The sequence below is a fragment of the Urocitellus parryii genome, chromosome 9 (genome assembly GCF_045843805.1).
Source record: "Urocitellus parryii isolate mUroPar1 chromosome 9, mUroPar1.hap1, whole genome shotgun sequence".
NCBI lineage: Eukaryota > Metazoa > Chordata > Mammalia > Rodentia > Sciuridae > Urocitellus > Urocitellus parryii.
Window position 1 is genome coordinate 35,644,552 of NC_135539.1, and position 18,166 is coordinate 35,662,717.

The 18,166-nt window shown below is 51.8% G+C and overlaps 1 protein-coding gene across 2 annotated transcripts; it reads right to left on the reverse strand.

Moving 5' to 3' along the window:
- Positions 1–1,301: 1,301 nt before the first annotated feature.
- Positions 1,302–17,388, reverse strand: Mmd2 (monocyte to macrophage differentiation associated 2). Of its 2 annotated transcripts, none has more exons than XM_026407222.2 (6): positions 17,308–17,388; positions 14,958–15,118; positions 12,570–12,644; positions 4,810–4,911; positions 4,060–4,129; positions 1,302–1,505 (listed from the first exon to the last, which is right to left on the reverse strand). In XM_026407222.2, the coding sequence occupies exons 1-6, from the start codon at positions 17,383–17,385 to the stop codon at positions 1,302–1,304; spliced, it is 690 nt and encodes a 229-aa protein (XP_026263007.2). In that variant the 5' UTR covers positions 17,386–17,388. The 2 variants fall into 2 exon arrangements, with proteins under 2 accessions (XP_026263007.2, XP_077658934.1); XM_077802808.1 differs by having other exon boundaries at positions 4,060–4,198.
- Between the last annotated feature and the right edge of the window lie 778 nt (positions 17,389–18,166).

An 18,166-nucleotide genomic window follows, 5' to 3' on the forward strand; every position in this document is an offset into this window, starting at 1 on the left:
AGAAATGCCCTGGAATGTTCTAGAAGGAAGCATAAGGCACCCTGTGTCGGTCCACCTTGGTCCACCCCAGTCGGGTTGGAAGTCGTGGAATAAGAACCTTCGAACTTGAGACAGATGTGTTATTACCCAGAGGTTCTGAGATGCCAATTCAGATCCCAGAGCCGGGCGCCCACTTCTGTCCTGTCCCCAGAAAAAGTCCAGAGAGAGAGGCTGGCCCCGTCCCGCAGGATGTGGGGTCCGGCCCTCGGGGGCTGCGGTGTCGGCTGGGTGGGCCCTCCAGAGGGCCAGGACCCGGATGCTCTGCACAGGTCCACATCCAGGTGAGGCCGAGGAGCGCAGCTGAGTGGCCTCTAGGAGCCATGACCTGGCACCCGGAGAGACTCCCAATGTTGGCACCACCACAGGCAGAGGAGCAGGTTCCCAGGGACCTGCTTGTCCCCTCTGATGAATGAATGAGTCATTGTTTCTCTGGACTCTTCAGGATGAGAAGAAATGGCCAAGAAGCAGCACCCACGCCTCTCCTGCTCCCTCCTCCTCGGTGCTGAGGACCAACTCTTGTTCTTGGAGGCATCGGGGGCTGCCCAGCTGGGGTGCCTCAGTCTCCCGCTAGTGCCCAAAGCTGCCCGCTCCAAGAGCTTCTCCAGAAGGAGAAAGGAAGAGGGAGTCGAAGGCGTTAGTGCCATTAGCCCCTCGGTGACTTCCATCTGCTCTGCCCATGATCCCTTCAGAGGACGCCAGACTGGACGGGCCGGGAGGTGCCATCCGCAGTGCCAAACCGATGGGTAGTGGGCACCCAGGGCACCGAGCGGAAAAGAATTCTGACCCCAGGCACATGCTGTGATTGACAGGCGCTCTCTTCCACGGTCAAGGGTGTGATGCGCCACCTCTCATCTGAACAGGGGACAATTTCCCAGCTGGGACTTTGGCAGCACAGAGGCAGGCCCTGGCAAGTGGGTTCAGTGCCACCCACTAGACTCCTCAAGACCTTCAAAGGCACGGCTCGGCCCATGGTTCCCCAGTCTGCCCTTTCTGAAGACGTTAATGCTGGTTGTTAGGAAACGCTCGGCTACGGTAGAAACGCACGGCAGGGTTAGTTTCTCCTTCGTGGAGATGACTAAAAGCTCTCCTTCTTACCAGTCTTCAGGGATGGCCTGGCTGTCACCAGAAGGAAACTCACACCCTGCAAAAACTCAGTCCAGGGAAGGGCAGGGCCTTGGCACTGATTCCGGTGACAGTTCGCAGATCACGTCCTGTGATTCTCTGATCCAAAAGCCCAAGGGACGGATGGAGTCTGGGCCATCTCATTTGGACACCTTGGTTTGCAGGGTGCTGGGCAGGTAGAGGTACCTCCAGATGGCGTAGTAGTGGGTGCCAGCACCGAATGCCACAAAGAGGTGCCAGATGGCGTGGGCAAAGGGGATCCTGCCGTCACTCTTGAAGAACACCATGCCCAAGCAGTAGAAGACCCCTCCGGTCATCAGCTCCCAGATACCATCGGTGTTGGGCTGTTAGCAAGGACAGGGTGGGGCACAGGTCAGAGGAGCTGCCAGCAGCTCCTTCCACCCAAACCAAAAGACAAGTAGGTGTCGAGCCAGCCCAGAGTCCCCATGGGAGTCTTGAAATTGCTGAGTGGACAATCCAGCTGCAGAGTGATCCTTTGGGGGATCACTCCCCAGGTCCCCGAGGGACCCTGCCCACCTGCCCACCAGGTACTCACCAGTCAAGAACCTTCAAACTTGAGACAGATGCGTTACCCAGAGGTTCTGAGATGCCAATTCAGATCCCAGAGCCGGGCGGCCACTTCTATTAATTACACAGTCTTAGTAATTCCCAGCATTTCCCAGTACTTTCTATGGGCCAGGTACCATCTTAAGTGTGTATTTGAATTGTGTAACGTCATCTTCACGAGAATCTTATGAGGTGGGTTTTATGCTGTGGACAGCCACGGGGAAATGCCCGTGACATGGTGCAAAGAAAAACACAGGTATAGAATCGTCCATTTCAATCTTGTATAATAAAAATAGACACCAGACATAATGGTGCACACCTGTAATCCCAGCAGCTTGGAAGGCTGAGGCAGGAGGATTTCAAGTTCAAGGCCAGCCTCACCAACTTAGGGAGGCTCTAAGCAACTTAGTGAGATCCTGTCTCAAAAAAAAGGGGGGGCTGGGGATGTGACTCAGTGGTTAAGCACCCCTGGGTTCAATCCCTGGTACCAAAAAAGAAAAAAAAATGAATAATAGACAAGGCAGTATGTGTCTTCCTATCCCCAGATACCTGCATCTAAAATTTTAAAATGGAGGGCTGAGGATGTAGCTCAGCAGTAAAGCACTTGCCTAGCATGCACAAGGCCCTGGGTTCTATCCCCAGCACCACAATAAAAAGTAAATCTTACAATAGGAAAAGATACACAACAAACTGTTCATGGTGGTTACAGCTGGGGGTATTGTGCTCTGGAGAGGGTGGGAGGTGCCATTTTATGCAGGACTTCTCTGTTGAGTGACTACATGATTACACATGCATCTACTATGTATGTATCTAAAGATATGATACATAATTTAATGAATATGTTATAATTTAACGGATGAATATATATATTTTTAAACAAAAATAAACTCAAGTGGGGGGAAAAAGGTAATCTGGAAAAACAAATACAAATATAAAGGGAAACTGTTGAACAGGTAGAACAATATGGAAAGAATTCACTGCCCAGTATGAAAATGCAGTTAAAGCTGCCCACAAATCCGTTTGGTAAAAAGAAGCCAAAAATGGAATCTAAGAAACAGATAGGGGCTGGGGATGTGGCTCAAGCGGTAGCGCGCTCGCCTTGCATGCGTGCGGCCCGGGTTCGATCCTCAGCACCACATACAAACAAAGATGTTGTGTCTGCTGAGAACTAAATAAATAAATAAATAAAATCTTTAAAAAAAAAAAAAAAAAAAAAAAAGAAACAGATAGATAGATAAATCTATCTATCTATGGTGGACATGGTGGACATTTGAATTTCCCATATGATGCAAGGAAGATTTGTAAATGGTAGATAAATGAAACAATGGCTGACCATTTGGGGAGGGATCACCATATACAAAAGAAACCACAGTGAATAGAAAAGTAAAATGTGGCCAGGTGCAGTGGCGCATGCCTGTGATCCCAGAGACACAGGAGGCTGAGGCAGGAGGATTGCAAGTTGCAGGCCAGCCTCAGCAACTTAGCCAGACCCTGTCTCAAAATTTTAAAAAGTTAAAGGGCTAGGGATGTAGCTTAGTAGTAGAGCACCCCTGGGTTCCGTCCCCAGTGCCAAGATAAATAAGTAAATAAAATAACAACAAAAGGTAAATGTAAAAAACAAACTATAAAAGAAATAGGAGAGGGCTAGGGCTGTAGCTCAGTGGTAGAGTGCTTGCCTAGCATGTGTGAGACACTGGATTTGATCCTCAGCACCATATACAAATAAAATAAAGGTATTCTATCCATCTACAACCACACACACACACACAAAAAAAAAAAAAAAACCTTAAAAAACATTTAGAGACAGGGTCTCACTTAGTTGCTTAGTGCCTCACTTTTGCTGAGGCTGCTTTGAACTCGTGATCCTCCTGCCTCAGCCTCCCGAGCTGTTCAGATTACAGGCATGCAACATTGCACCCAGCCCATTTTATTTTTTAATTTTTGATTTGCAGAGCTGGGGATGGACCCCAGGGCCTTGCTCATATTAGGCAAGAGCTCTCCCACTGAGCTACACCCCCAGCCCATTTTTTAAAAAATTTTGAAACAGGGTCTCACTACCTTGCTGAGGCCGTCCCTGAAATTGAGATCCTCCTGCCTCAGTCTCCAGTGCAGCTGGGATGACAGGTGTGCACCACCATGCCTGGCTCATGGGTCTCCCACTAAATCCTTAAATTCAAAGTAGACCTGAAGCACAGGAGTTGGCAGACCCACTCGGGGTTGGGTGGACAGGGAGTGGTGGGGAGCCCAGGGTGGGGCCCCAGGATTAACTCCCATGTTCTCCTGCCCCCTCCAGGCTGACTGGACACCCCGTGCTGGACATGTGGGACTCACCATGGAGAGGATGACCAGGGCTGGGAAGAAGCCCATCACGACGTAGCAGAGCAGTTCCACGAGCTTGTACCTGGCAGGAAGAGAAGCCGTGTTGGCCTCAGGACGAGACTGCCCACGAGGAGACCGCTTCCTGCTCCCGCTGCCGGGGAGAAGGGGTGCCCTGACCAGGAAAGGGAGAAGAAGGGACCCTCTCTGCAGCACTCCTTGGCCCAGCTTTGACCAACTGCATCTCCAGGCAGTCGTGTGGCTTTGGGAAAATCTCTTTCCCTCTTGAGACTCAATTTCCACACTTACAAAATGACATGCTGGAGCTGGACCAGGGACAGCCAATATGAGAGCAAGCACATGGGCTCTCCCAAGGCTCAGTCCACAGCAGACATTACTATTCGACCCCAGCATCTCTTCCCACAGGGCACAAACCGCCAGTCTCCATCGAGTGAGTTACTCGATCCATGAAATCTGGGTGCCATCCTGGACACTCTATAGAGTCCTCATCTGCTGACACCGTCCAGGGAAGGCAGGTTACAGTGACCCAGTTCATTGGGCCTAGCAACCTGTGATGTCTTTTTGAAAAATTATTCAAATTGAATCTGTGGGCTGGGGGGCTAGGTCCAGTCTATGGCCTGGACATTGGGGGTGCCAGGCAGAGCTCTGCTCTCATTTTCTGGGGTCATCCTGGGGTCTCATCTGCCTAGGACACTAGGAGGCTTCCAGAAGCACCCCAACCTCCAACTCCCAGCCTGGGCTTACCGCTCATGGAAGAAGAAGACATAGATGGTGCCCACAGAGGCCATAATCCAGACCAGCCACCGCATGTGGGAGGCCCAGGGACCCAGCTCCCGAAGGTTCAACCTGGGGGGAGAGAAGCCGAGGGCACAGGCTGAGGGAGGTCCATTGGGACCCAGCCCTCCACAGCTGGCCTGCTGCAGGAAGCTGACCCCAGAGAAGCCCTGTCCCCTGCAGCTGCCCAGGCAGGACAAGGATTCTCCGTGGAAAGGAAGAAAGGACACGGTAATCCCAGCAGCTTGGGAGGCTGAGGCAAGAGGATCGCAAGTTCAAAGCTAGCCTCAGCAATTTAGCAAGGCCCTGTCTCTAAATAAAATCTAAAATAAGGCTGGGGATGTGGCTCAGTGGTTAAGCACCCCTGAGTTCAATCCCTGCTACCATAAAACAAAAAAAGGCACTAACTATATTGAAGGGGCAAACACTCACAGGCTGAGGATCCCTCATCTAAAATGCTTGGGACCGGAAGGGCTTCAGATCTTGGAATATTTGCATATGCATAATATGGGATGGGACCCAGAGCTAAACTTAGAATTCATTTATATCTCCTAGACACTCATGCACATGGCCTGAAGGTGAGGGTTGCATGATATTTTTAGTGTTCCAGTGTTTGGGCTCATGTGTGGTCACGGGTGGAATTTTCCTTTCATGATGTCCCAGAGGTACTCACAAAATTTGGATTTCAGATTTCCAGTTTGCAGATAAGGGGATGCTCAACCTGGATCAGAGGGAAGTTGGCAAAACAGGTCATGTCCAAGAGAGAAGCGGAGGAGCACCTCAAAAGAGTGGGACATCAGGGGGTGAAGCATGTTCAGGGGGAAATTTGGTAGAATCCATAGAACTTTGCAGTTTGCATCCCCAGGATTCCAGTTCCAGCCGAAAGCCAAGGAAAGAGTTGTGTGCTCATTACCAACCTACAGCCGGATCCACCTCTGCTCCTTTTGCCTGCACTGGGATAATGCAGCTGGGCCTTGGGAATAACCTTCCTTTGTAGAGGGTGCAATATTACGTTTTGGCAGTAGAGGGCGGTAGGGAGCCGCTCCTCTGCAGGAGGCTCTTCCTCCTGGCTCCCATAATCCTCTGGCTTTTCTCCTGCCTTGCCCAGCCCTGTCTTTCTCCAGTGCCAGGTGCGCACGAGGCACAGCTTTTAGCACCTGGCTTCAGTATGATTTAAGTAACCACAGCACAGCCAGGGGCCCCAGACAGAGCAGGCCTGGTCTGTGCTCCAAAGAGTCACTCCCTGCATGGTGTTCTCAGCCCTGCACACGTGCTTGGGGTTCCCACAGCACTTCCCATGCAGCAAGCTGACCATCTAGCTGCCCCGAGGGTCCCTGCAGAGGGACCACTCCTCTGCTGTTCCAGCAGCACACAATGACCCCCAGCATGGAGCAGGTGCTGACTCAACACCTCCCAGTGGATGGCCTCCTCTGGCATCTTGAGGGCCAGGTGCCAGCAAGTCACACCAGTGGGATCTTCACCAACGTCTCTGTCACCCCATGTACTGAAACTGTGCCCTCTCAGGAAAGGTGAGATCCCAGCCCTGGGCAGAGGGCTCTTCCTTGGGCATCAGAGCCCAGCACAGGTTTCAGAGGTAGTTGTGATCTCTTATAACTTTACTACCACTGTTCTTTAGAATTGTCTCTTTTTTTGAGGGCAGGGGGGTTACCAGGGATTGAACTCAAGGGCACTGAGCGACATCCCCAGCCCTATTTTGCATTTTATTTAGAGACAGGGTCTCACCAAGTTGCTTCCCACCTTGCTTTGGCTGAGGCTGGCTTTGAGATCCTCCTGCCTTAGCCTCCAGAGCCACTGGGATGACAGGCAGGCGCCACTGTCGTGGCACCCCGTCCTCCACAGAAAATCTTAATGAAGCTTCTCCAGAAACCCTCAACATAATTGTCCTAAGACTCACAGCAAAGATCCTGCAAAAGAATTTTCAGGCAGGGGGTATGCTTGCAGCCTCAAGAGTTGGAGAAGAAAAAGTAACTAGGGCCCAGCCGTCACAGAGGCGTTTGCATTTCAAAGGACAACAGTCAGGCCTGTGGAGGAAGCTGTGGGAGAGAAAGGGAGGCAAACTCTCCCTTGGTTGGCCGCTGGATTTCCCCAGAGAGTGTCCTTGATTTTGTATCCTGGCCTGGGTGGATTTGCCCAGAACAGGGAAAAAAAGCCGCTTTTGTGTGGACGTCTGCAGATTGTGAGCCTCCGAGCCCCTCCCCCTACACACTGGGTCTAAAGTTCTGAAACTTTCTGAACTTGGGGTTCAGAGGGATGGACTGATTGGAGCGAAAGCTTTTCCCCTGTGGACCTGGCTGCAGCCAATAAACCTGCTTCCTGCTAATTCCTCCGTGTCCAGCCCTGTGGTCCTACAATACCACCACACCCGGCTTAGAGCTTTATTCTTATTAGCCAAGCCCCTGCCACTTCAGTAATCCATTAATAATTCTTAATATTGGGGCTGGGGTTGTGGCTCAGTGGTAGAGCACTCGCCTAGCACATGTGAGGCACTGGGTTCCATCCTCAGCATCACACAAAAATAAATAAATAAAATAAAGGCATCATGTCCACCTACAACTAAAAAAATATATTTTAAAAATATCAAATTTTTTTGTGGGTTTTTTTTTTTTTTTTTGGTACCGGAGATTGGACCCAGGAGCGCTTAACCACTGAGCCACATCCCCAGCCCTTTTTGTTTTTATATTTTATTTAGAGATAAGGTCCTGCTGAGTTGCTTAGGGCCTCACTAAGTTGCTGAGGCTGGCCTTGAACTTGAGATCCTTCTGCCCTAGCCTCCCTGTGGCTCAGGAGGCTTCGGCTATAGGATTGAGAGTTTAAAGCCAGCCTCAAAAATTTAGAGAGGCTTTAAGCAACTCAGTGAGACCCTGTCTCTAATAAAATATAAAAAAGAGGGATGAGGATGTGGCTCAATGGTTGAGTGGCCCTGGGTTCATTTCCCAGTACCAAAAAAAAAAAAAATTCTCTTAATTGGTTAAATGTTGTTGCAAAGTAGTTTTTCCAAAAACTCCTGAGTATTGCACTCCCTGACTTCTCTCATACATCAGAATGGTCACCTATTGCTCTCATGGCTGTGAGAGAGCCTCCCTAGGATGATGTTCCCTGAAAGTCTCCCTTTGGGAAACTGCAGAAGTCTCCATTGTGTTTTAGGATCCAATAGTGCTGTGGCCACATTCAGAGGCTGGCCTGATTTTTTTTTTTTTTTACCCTTTATCATTGATTTATGATTATTTTCAGTCTCTGCCTGAAGAACTTACCTGTCTTTCATTTCTTTTACTTCCTCTCTGATTGCTTGACCTTTCCGCTTTTTATAATTTTGTGTATCCTCCCTGATCATCTCATGCCTGTTCTCTGTGTCAGCATGTGATTTTTTCGGTAGTTGTTTTACTGGTGGGTTTTTTTTTTTCCTGAATTGAATTCATTAATTTATTCGGTGTACTATCCTACCGTGATGTGAGTTTGTTCTTCAATTTGTTTCTTTGGGCTTGAAGTCACTATTTTGGTTTCCATTGGTTGTTCTGTTATCTCGTTTGAGGGCTCTTGTTTAACTGCGTTCATTTTCTTATTCAGGGCTTGAAGTGGTTCGGCTCAGCCGGGCAGCAGTCGGAAGGGAGTTGGAACTGAAGTAGAGGAGTGGGGACCGCCAGCCTGCTTCTCCCTGCCACCACCTCTAACCTCCAAGACCTAGGAGCATGAAGCAGGGACCAGCAGCAAAATCTGGGAGACCAGCACTGAGCTGCAATATGTGCTTCTCCCGAGACCATAGACACCTGAGAAAGAGATCCTAGGCCATCAATTAAGGACGACGAGCATGAGCAGCAGACCCGGTGCCACATACCAGATGGCGCTGCTTCCCTTCCACTTTCCAGGGATGGCAGATCCAGGCCGCAATACCCACAACGCACATCAGAGGGCGCTGCTTCCCTTCCACCTTCCAGGAACAATGTTCTTGAGCAGCAGCCCCAGTACCACGCACCAGAGGGCGCTGCTTCCCCGGAATCCACCCACTGCTGAACTCCTCTCACACACTTTTCTAAGGAGCCTTGTCCAGTGTCCAGGACAGAGCAGGATGTCACCTGCAGGGGTGGGGTTACTGGCAGCGTTTCTGTAAACGGCTGCTAGAGAGTGAAGTGATGCATCCGTGCTCTGCCCCAGGACATTCCCTTTCTGAAATCTCAGCCTTGGGTTCTGTGCTTGTCCAACAGGTGATGGTGGTGACAAGTGTTTGCCCTCCAAAATATTTATAACAGTCTTTTGTGTTGTTGTTGTTTAGTTTGGTGTGGTTTTTGTTAAATCCCCAGGAAAGCGTGTGTCACATGTGATTTTCTACACTTTCCTGCCTCCCTAATCCTGGGACTGGCGGGGTGATGGACAGTGTGTTCTTATCTCATTTTTCCTGGCTGCCGACAGGGGCGACGGGGTGGATCATCACTGTCTCCACCTCACAGGTCAGGAAAACTGAGGCTCAGGCTCAGTCAGTTGCTCAAGAAACAGCAAAGCTGGGACCAGAACTCCCCATACAGCCGGTTCTCTTTCGATTACAACAGAACTTTTCAACATTCTTTTGGCCACGCCCCACCCTTTCTTTCAATAAAAGGTCTGTGCAGAAATCTTATATATAAACCCAAGGTGTAAAAAAAGAGAAAAACAAAAGCACAAATGTTTTTTTCCTGAGGATAAGAAATGGGAAAACCCGGAGTCATTCATATCCAACTCCCCTCCCTGGTCCTCTGGGGACCCTCCAGGGCTCTGCAGAGAATAGCTTAAAAACCAGAAAAATGCAAAGAAAAACACCCACCTGGTGATTCCAGACCACCTCACCCCACATTACCCTGTCACCCATGCACCCCGTAGCCACTTTCTCTGTCTCTCTTGCCCCCATGTCAACCCTCCCCGCAAAGTCCTGCCGATTTTCCCCCTGGGTGCGCTCACAGGGCGCGTCTCCCCTCCTCACACCCAGTTTACTCAGTGGTGTGAGTATTGGACCAGTGGCTCTGTGCCCTGTTGCTACACAAGGACAGGCTGCCGGCGCTTTGGTTCACGGCGATCCCCTCCCACAGGGTCCCAAGGGAGCGGTGCACAATCAGGGCAGAAAATAGAGGCCTGGGCACTCCATCAGCCGGGGGAGAAACTGTGTTGGAGGGAGTGAGTGCAGCTAAGCACACACTCAGCTTCGCTTTTCTTGGCAACAACCAAAAGGAGCCAGGGAGATTGTCAAGACAGAAGGTGGCACCCAGAGACGGCACGGGGCCAGGAGAAGCCTCCTGCTGGAATGAGCATCCTCCAGGGCCTCTGACTGCTCTTGCCTTCTGCTCCCGGCAGCCCCTGCCTGCTAAGACAGCGGCCCTCAACCTCGGCCTAAGTCTAGACTTCTCTGCAGGCCTGCCCACCTGATGTCTGGCAACCAGAAGTCCTTGGCTTTCAGGCCCCTTCTGTCGCTAAGCCAGCTGTGCATGGGGATCATGTGCCACCATGTCCCCAGCCAGATGGCACCAGGGCTGCTCTGTTCCCAGTAGACACTGACCTCTAACCCCATCCCACCTTCAATTACAGTCCACTCAGAGGTTCCTGCTAAACTTCTTCTTAGTCCCTCCTCTTGATCTCCCTGGCCACGGTGATGGCCCAGGCTACCACCATTTCCCCCCAGAGACCCCTGCACCTGTCCCCTGGGCCTGTTTCTGGTGCCTGGGCAGCCCATCATCACAAAAGACAAAAGCACACCAGAGTCCTGTTCAGACCCTCCCGTCCACTGCTCAGTGCTGACCCAGCAGGACCACGTACTCCTGACCTATCTGCAGGGACAGGAATGTCTCTGGGTCCATCACCCATGACCCTGAAACCTGGGAACCAGGCAGACCCCTATCAACAGGAAAAGGACCTATTCACCCTGAGCGAATGGCAGTCCAGCCGCCCTCTGCCTGGGGAAATGGTGGGATACCAGCCCCGCGCCCAGCAAGGAGAAGAAACAGGTGACTCCTGCACACGGGACCCCATGAGTCCCCGCCTGACTGACGGGATGCCCTGGAGAGGAACGAGGTGCTCAGAATGGAGATTCCTGCCTGTGGGTCCCAGCAGGAGGCCACACGACCCTGGGACGGCAGGAGGCAGAACTGCAGCTGGCTTTGGGGCTCAGGGCCAGGGGCCAGGGTCTGAGCCCGGTTTCAGGGCGGCTCTCCTGCGGTTCCCCTGCCAGGTCAGGTCCCGCTGAGCACTCATGGCTGCTGTGTGTCACTGACCCGTCACAAGCCCCCCTCCACCCACCAGAGCCTCAGCAGCTTGACCGTGGCACCGATGGCCACGGGACACTCATTCCACAATTCTATGCAAAATCATCTTCCCCCTCAGTGGCCCATGGGGTCCTTGGGCTGCAGGTGCTTGGCCTGAAGCTCAGTGTTTGTTCTATCCAGAACTGTCTGGATCTGTTCCTAGATCAAGTTCAAAGCCCCTGAGACATTTACTGAAGGAATTTAAACTGGACACTCTTTTTTTGTTTTTCTTTTTGTACCGGGGATTGAACTCAGGGGCACTTTACCATTGAGCCACATGCCCAGTCCTTTATTTTTATTTTTTTTATTTTGAGATACAGTCTCAGTGGCTGAGACTGGCCTTGAACTCTCAATCCTCCTGCCTCCGCCTCCAGAGCTGCTGGGATTACAGGTGCACGCACCACCATGTCCAGCTTAAACTGGACAATCTTGGTGGAGGGTGATTTGGCAACTTGTACCCGAGTCATTAGTACCTACCCTCCAGGCCCAGGAAGAACAATTCTAGAAGCATTCTTCCTCAGAGATGAAGCTTAACCACATGAAGTCCCTGCTTCTGTAAGCCAAAGGTTGGCTATCAGCAATTTCATGTGATTATAGACAACACATCCATGCACCTTTGCTAAATGTTACATGAAGATGTGCACTGATAGGCACTTTCACATCAAGAAATAGACACTGTTTATGGGGTAGCAAGGGAATATTATGCATCTGTTAAAAATGGGATATGGGGGCTGGGGTTGTGGCTCAGCAGTAGAGCGCTTACCTAGCACGTGCGAGGCCCTGGGTTCTATCCTCAGCACCACATAAAAACAAATAAACAAAATAAAGGTATTGTGTACATCTAAAAAAAAATTTTTTTTAAATGGGATATTATCTTTTTTTATTTTACATACAATGGAAATATTCAATGTGCTAACATGCAAAGATATCCCTGGCTTCATTCCTAAGAGTTACCAAAGTAAATTGCAGAAGGGTTTGTATAGCATTCTTCCTTTGTATTAAAAATAGGCAGAAAGCAGAACTATAAATATACACTTCATAAATATCAAAGGCACTTATGGGGCTGGGGGGTGTAGCTTAGAGGTACAGCCTTTGCTGAGGATGCCTGAGGCCCTGGGTTTGATCCTCAACTCCACAAATAAGTAAATAACTTTAAAACACACGGATGTGTATACACATGCATACACCTATAAGTATTTATTTATACATGCATAGACACAAGCACATACGTATATACATATAGTACCTATTTGCTCTTTTATGCATGCAGTAACTCTAGGTTATGCAAGAAATGTAATCAACAGCAGCTTCCTGACGGGAGAACAGGGCAGAGGGTTCTTGTCACCACCTCTTTCTATGCCAAGTCAACTTATTACCCAGTTAACTATAATCATGACTGTGCAGAGCAGCGAAGCCCACCGACCCAGGGTGGCCACACAGAGTACTCACCAGGGCGCGTAGGAGGCTGCTATGAAGAAATAGATGACCATGCGGTCAATCATATGCAGACAATGTTCCACCATCCTAGGGAGGCAGAGAAGGTGTTGGTCACGACCCTGGGCTGGAGTGCTACCCAGGGACACCCGCGGCTTCCCTACTGGGAGGGGATGGGCTGGGGCAGACTCGCCCCCATCCAGCCAGCGGGACCCCAGGGGCCTCAGTCTCCCTGCCTGTAAGTGACCAGAGCAGCAGTTTTCAAACCCGGCTCCTTGCTGTTTTAGGGGTGCACAAGTCGCCCCGGGGTTCCCTGAGGTGACTACTGACACACTCCCTGCATGCAATTCTGCATTTGGGGTTTCTATACTGGGATCTTCAAAAGATGCCAGATCGAGAGAGAATCCTATAACTCAAAAACATGTACCACTGCAAAAACAAACAAACCCAAACCGACGACACTATGCACCCCTGGGTTCCAGCATCCTGCGCAGAAGACCTCCATGACTGGCTGCCTGGTCTTGCCACCCAAGGACCTGGCAGGAGTCACCAACCCTTCTTAGCTCTGTAAAATAGGAAGGAGACTATATCCCAACCACAAAGTCCTTGGGAGCACTAAGTGAGTTACTATTTAGCACATCGCACAAGGAGAAGTGCTCAATTAAAGCCAAATCCTGCCATGGCCTCCCCTTGAACAGTTGAGCTGTGGCCCTCATACTAGGGCTGGTGACCAGCCTCCAAAATGGCACCATGAGCCCTGCCTCCCGGAATTCTCACCCTGTATAGTCCCACCCACAAGGAAAAAAAAAAAAACAGGGCAAACTCATGCAACCAACAGGCTCTTACAGAAATAACAGGGTGTGATTTCCAAGGCTGGATCATAGAATATATTACAGCATCTACCTTGTTCTCTTGGGCCACTAACTTTGGGGGAAACTAGCCATCATGTGGTGTGGGGAAGTTCATCAGGGGAAGAAATATTTAGTTGGCACTAAACATCCAGCGCCAACTTGCTAGCCATGGAAGTGGGCCCTCCAGCCCCCCGTCCGGCCTTCAGATGACAGAGCACCAGCCAACAAGTGACTGACCCCCAGACCACAGCTGGGGAGCTCCCGATCCTCTGAGGCATTGACAGAGGATGCACATTTCTTATTTTTAAGCTACCACATTTGGGGGCATTTTTGTTAATGCAGCAATCAAGAACTAATACAAACTGTGATTCTCTCCAGTAAACCGCAGCCCTGAACAAGCTTTAACAGGGACTCAGCAGGGGTTCAGCCACACCTATTTCTAGACAAGAACACAATGATAATGGCTGCCACGTGGGGAGCCCATGCCATCATCAGCAAGCACGCTATTCTAGGCCCCTACTGGCGCTGACTGGCAATCTTACCTACAAGGCTGGTCCTTCATTTTTTTATGGGGGTGGTAGTTATCAGGGATTGAACTCAGGGGCACTCAACCACTGAGCCCCATCCCCAGCCCTATTTTGTATTTTATTTAGAGACAGGGTCTCACTGAGTTGCTTAGCACCTCACTTTTGCTGAGTTTGGCTTTGAACTCACGATCCTCCTGCCTCAGCCTCCCGAGCTACTGGGATTATAGGGGTACATCACTGAGCCCAGCGAGGTCCCTCATTTTTATCTTCCACATCACGGTGAGGACAGAACAATCATGCTGCTGGCTAGTGGGCCCTAAAACTAATGACTGTTATCTTTAGAGGAGGAAAGAGAGAGACATGTGAACAGAAACACACAGCAGGAAGCCGAGGCAGAGGAAGATGGAGGCTGAGTTAGGAGTGCTGTGGCCACACTCTGAGGAGCTCCTGGAGCCCCCAGAAGCTGGTGGGGACAGGAGGGAGCTTCCCCTGGGGCCTTGGGAGGAGGCCCTGCCCACACCTTGATCTCAGACTCTGGCCTCCAGGACTGTGAGGAAATAGATTTAAGATGCTTAAGCCTCTGGGTCTAGGGTCATTTGTCACAGCAGCAACAGGACACTCAACCTGTGGGGCTCAAGAAGGACCTGAGAAGGAGGGGAAGGATGGGGACAGGAAGGGAGGGACAAACTTCATCGGCAAACTGGCATCCTGGAGAAAGCTCTGCTCAGACAGGAGCAGCTGTGTGACCTTGAGCAAGGCCCTGTCCTGAGCCATGATGTCACGCTCTGAGCCAGAGGCACATGTGGGGGGCTCCTGTGAGTGAGGGGTCTGTCCAGGTGGGATCAACCCAGCTGCCCAAGGCAAAGCTTGCCCCCCCCCCAAGTCAGCCTAGGGGTCACCCCACCCTCAGTCACTCCGGGCCTGGTTAAGCAGGTCCCTGGCAAATTCAGTTCCCTGCCCCGTCTCTTGGGCTGAGGCCACCCCATCCTGCTGGTGTCCCCTCCCATGGGTTGGACAGAGGCTACCTGAGGTGGCTCTTCTTCCAGGAGACAGTGTGGAATATGGTGGACACCACGAAGAGGGCACAGAGGCCAAGGCCATAGATGGAGGCGGAAATGGTCTCCCAGCTGTCGTCGGACAGGAAGTAGAGGTTGGAGCTTCCGAGGATGCTGGGGATGATCCAGAGCTGGGGACAGGGCGGGACAGCGCTGTGGGCCACTGGGACGCGCAGCCCAGGCCACCACGCTTACCCGCCCCCACTTCCTCTAGACCACACTGACCAATGTGGCGCCAACATGGTGGCCTCGGGGCACGTGATGGGTGGCCGGTGGCCCTGCAGAACTGAGTCGGTTTCTTTAATTGCATGTGAATGGATTCACATTGACATTCATTCCAGTGGCCACATGGGGCTAGCGGCCACCAAGGTGGACCACGGAGATCCAGAGCATTCCTTAGGCTCTCCAGGTGCGTAAGAACCGCCGCTCAGAGAACAGCAACTCCGCAGCCCTGGCGCCACTTGGAGCCACCACCTGAGAGCCAGATGGGCCATGTGTCACACCATCACCTCCTTGGACTTCCCTGAAGGCCGAGCTCAGGTGCACAGGTGCCAGGCAGCTTGCAAAGGGTTTAAATAGCAGATGATGCATTACGATTGGCAAAGCCCTTTGCCTTTACAAATGCATCATCTGCCCCCTGGGACCTTGAACTTGACCTCCAAGCCCTTCCTTCCTGCTCTGCCCAGATTACATGGTCTGACCTTACTGTCAGCCACTCCAGGGTGACAGTTTTCCTGCCTCAGAGCCTTTGCACTTGCTGTTCCCTCCCCTCCTCGGGTGGCTGGCTTCTTGTCAGGTGAGACAGGAGCCGGGACAAAGGGGTCAGAGTTATAGATGTTCAAAAATCAGTTTTCTTAATCTTCTATGTCACCTTAAAAAGTGAACCGCCAGCATCTCGTGCTTCTGCATGAGGCTGTCATCCTCTTTGTGACCACCTCCTGGCCCTCTTTGGCACCTAGTCACTCATTCCTTCCTTCCTGTGAGCGCTGATATACCCTCAAGCGAAGAAGGACTCAAAGCTCACTGCGGGCATCCTGTCCCCCCAGGGGCTCCCAGGGGCTGGCTAAGAGGGTGTACAGTAAGTGCTCAGTTAACAGGGGGCCAGGTGGTGGCTCAGTGGTAGAGCACTTACCCAACATGTGTGAGGCACTGGGTTCGAGTCTCAGCACCGCATATCAATAAATGAATAAAATAAAGTCCACCAACAATTACAAATACATATAAAATCTTTTTTAAAAATAGAGGGCTGGGATGGGTGCTGCTCCATCTCCAAAGGTTGCTGGGCACAGCCATGACTGTCTGCAGCTTCAGGGCCCAGAGCAGAACAAAACAGAGGCTCCTCCTCAGCCTCAGGCCCCACCCCCACCCCGCCCAGCACCCCTTCCCCCCCCCCGCCCCCCCCATAGGCACTTGCATTTGCCAGGAGGATACATGGTGGCTCCAGGGACCCTCAAGCCACCCTTGAGAATGACTCATGACACCCATTCTGCAGACGAGGAAACGGAGGCTCCAGTCGCTCAATGACGGAGCTGGGGTTCAGAGACAGGTCTCCCCTCACTGGAGGTTTGCTCTTGGGACTTGGGGCAAGTCCTCTGGCCCCAGCCTGTTTCCTCCTCTGCAAAACCGAGAGCTCCTGTTCTAAGGGGGTTGACTAAGAGCAGCACGCGCAGGATGGGGCATCGGTGTGGCACCGGGCACTCACCATCTCAGTGCCAGCCGGACGAACCCCTCAGTTCTGGGGCTAAGAGGTGGGAGCGGGGCCCAAGAGGGGTGGGGCCAAGAGAAGTGGGCGGGGCCAATATGAGTGGGCGGGGACAAGTGGGGAGGGACTAAGGTGAGTGGGCGGGGACAAGTGGAGGGCGGGGCTGGGTGAGTGGGAGGGACCATGGGTGGGTGGGACCAATGAGGGGCGGACTTAAATTAGTGGGCGGAGCCAAGAGGCGGGGGCGGGGCTGAGAAGCAATGCAATTCAGCTCGCAGGTTCACTGGCAGCCTCCTAAAACGCCAAGGAGCCACCTCAAGGACTCAAACTACACTCAGGTCAGGACAAGGGCAGTCTGGCACCTCCAGGGAACCAGGAACAGCTTGCAGAATGGCCGAGCGATGGGCACTGCAGGGCAGCAGGGCGTACCACTCCGGGCGGGAGGGACTTCGGGGGAGCGTTTCGACAAGGCCACAGAGGACGAGAAGGGCTGGGGGGGGGGGGCGGAGGTGGCAGGTGTTCCCGGCAGTGGGAACGGCATGTGCAAAGCCACGCTGTCTCCCCGGCCCCACCCAGCAGGGTCCCCCTCGCAGCCCTCGGCCCCCAGGGCAGACTCACAGCGTGGGTGGCAAAGTTGGCGGCGTGTTCGTACTCGGTGGGCTGGTACCGCTTGTGGGCGGGGACCCGGTGGTTCATGAACCTGGAACAGAGACAGAATTCCAGGGAGCTCAGCTGGGGAGCCAGGGGCCCTGACGACCTCCCCCCTAGGGGAGGGGACAGGCGCCTCTCCTCCCTCCAGTTCAGATGGGGCCGCGTCCCAATAAAACCCCTCGGAAGTCAAACGTGCAGTTATAACCCGACTCGCCCATCATGAGGGAAACCCCAAGCTGAACCATCTTTAGTCAGGGGCTGTCAGCTGCAGGATGCCAGATTCTATTGCCCTCCCTCCCCTGGGGATTGAACCCAGGGGGGTGCTTAGCCACAGCTCTGGGTTTGCTCCCAAGCCGCTGGGATTACAGGTGTGCACCACTGCATCTGGCTTCTAATTTTTTAAAGTATAACTCACACACAGTTTGGCTCCCCAGGGGTAGAGCTCCATGAATCTTTACATACACACACTCACATAACACCACCCGGGACACAGCCAAATCCCCTTCTGCCCCTCCCCAGTGTGCACCTTTCCTCAAAGAAATCACCTTTTGACATTTGACTGATTATAAATCAGTTTTTCCTGCTCTTGAACTTGCTATTAATGGATATATATTGCACACACTCTTTTGTTTCTGGCTTATTTTGTTCCAATGATTTTTGTGATATCCATCCATGTTATTAGATACAGCAATTGGTTGTTTTCGTGGCTGCATAGTATTCCACTGGGTAAATATACTACACATGATTTATTCAAACTGTTGCAGGTGGACATTTGAGTTTAGGACAACAAGGGATAATTCTGTTCATGAACACTTTTGTGCACATC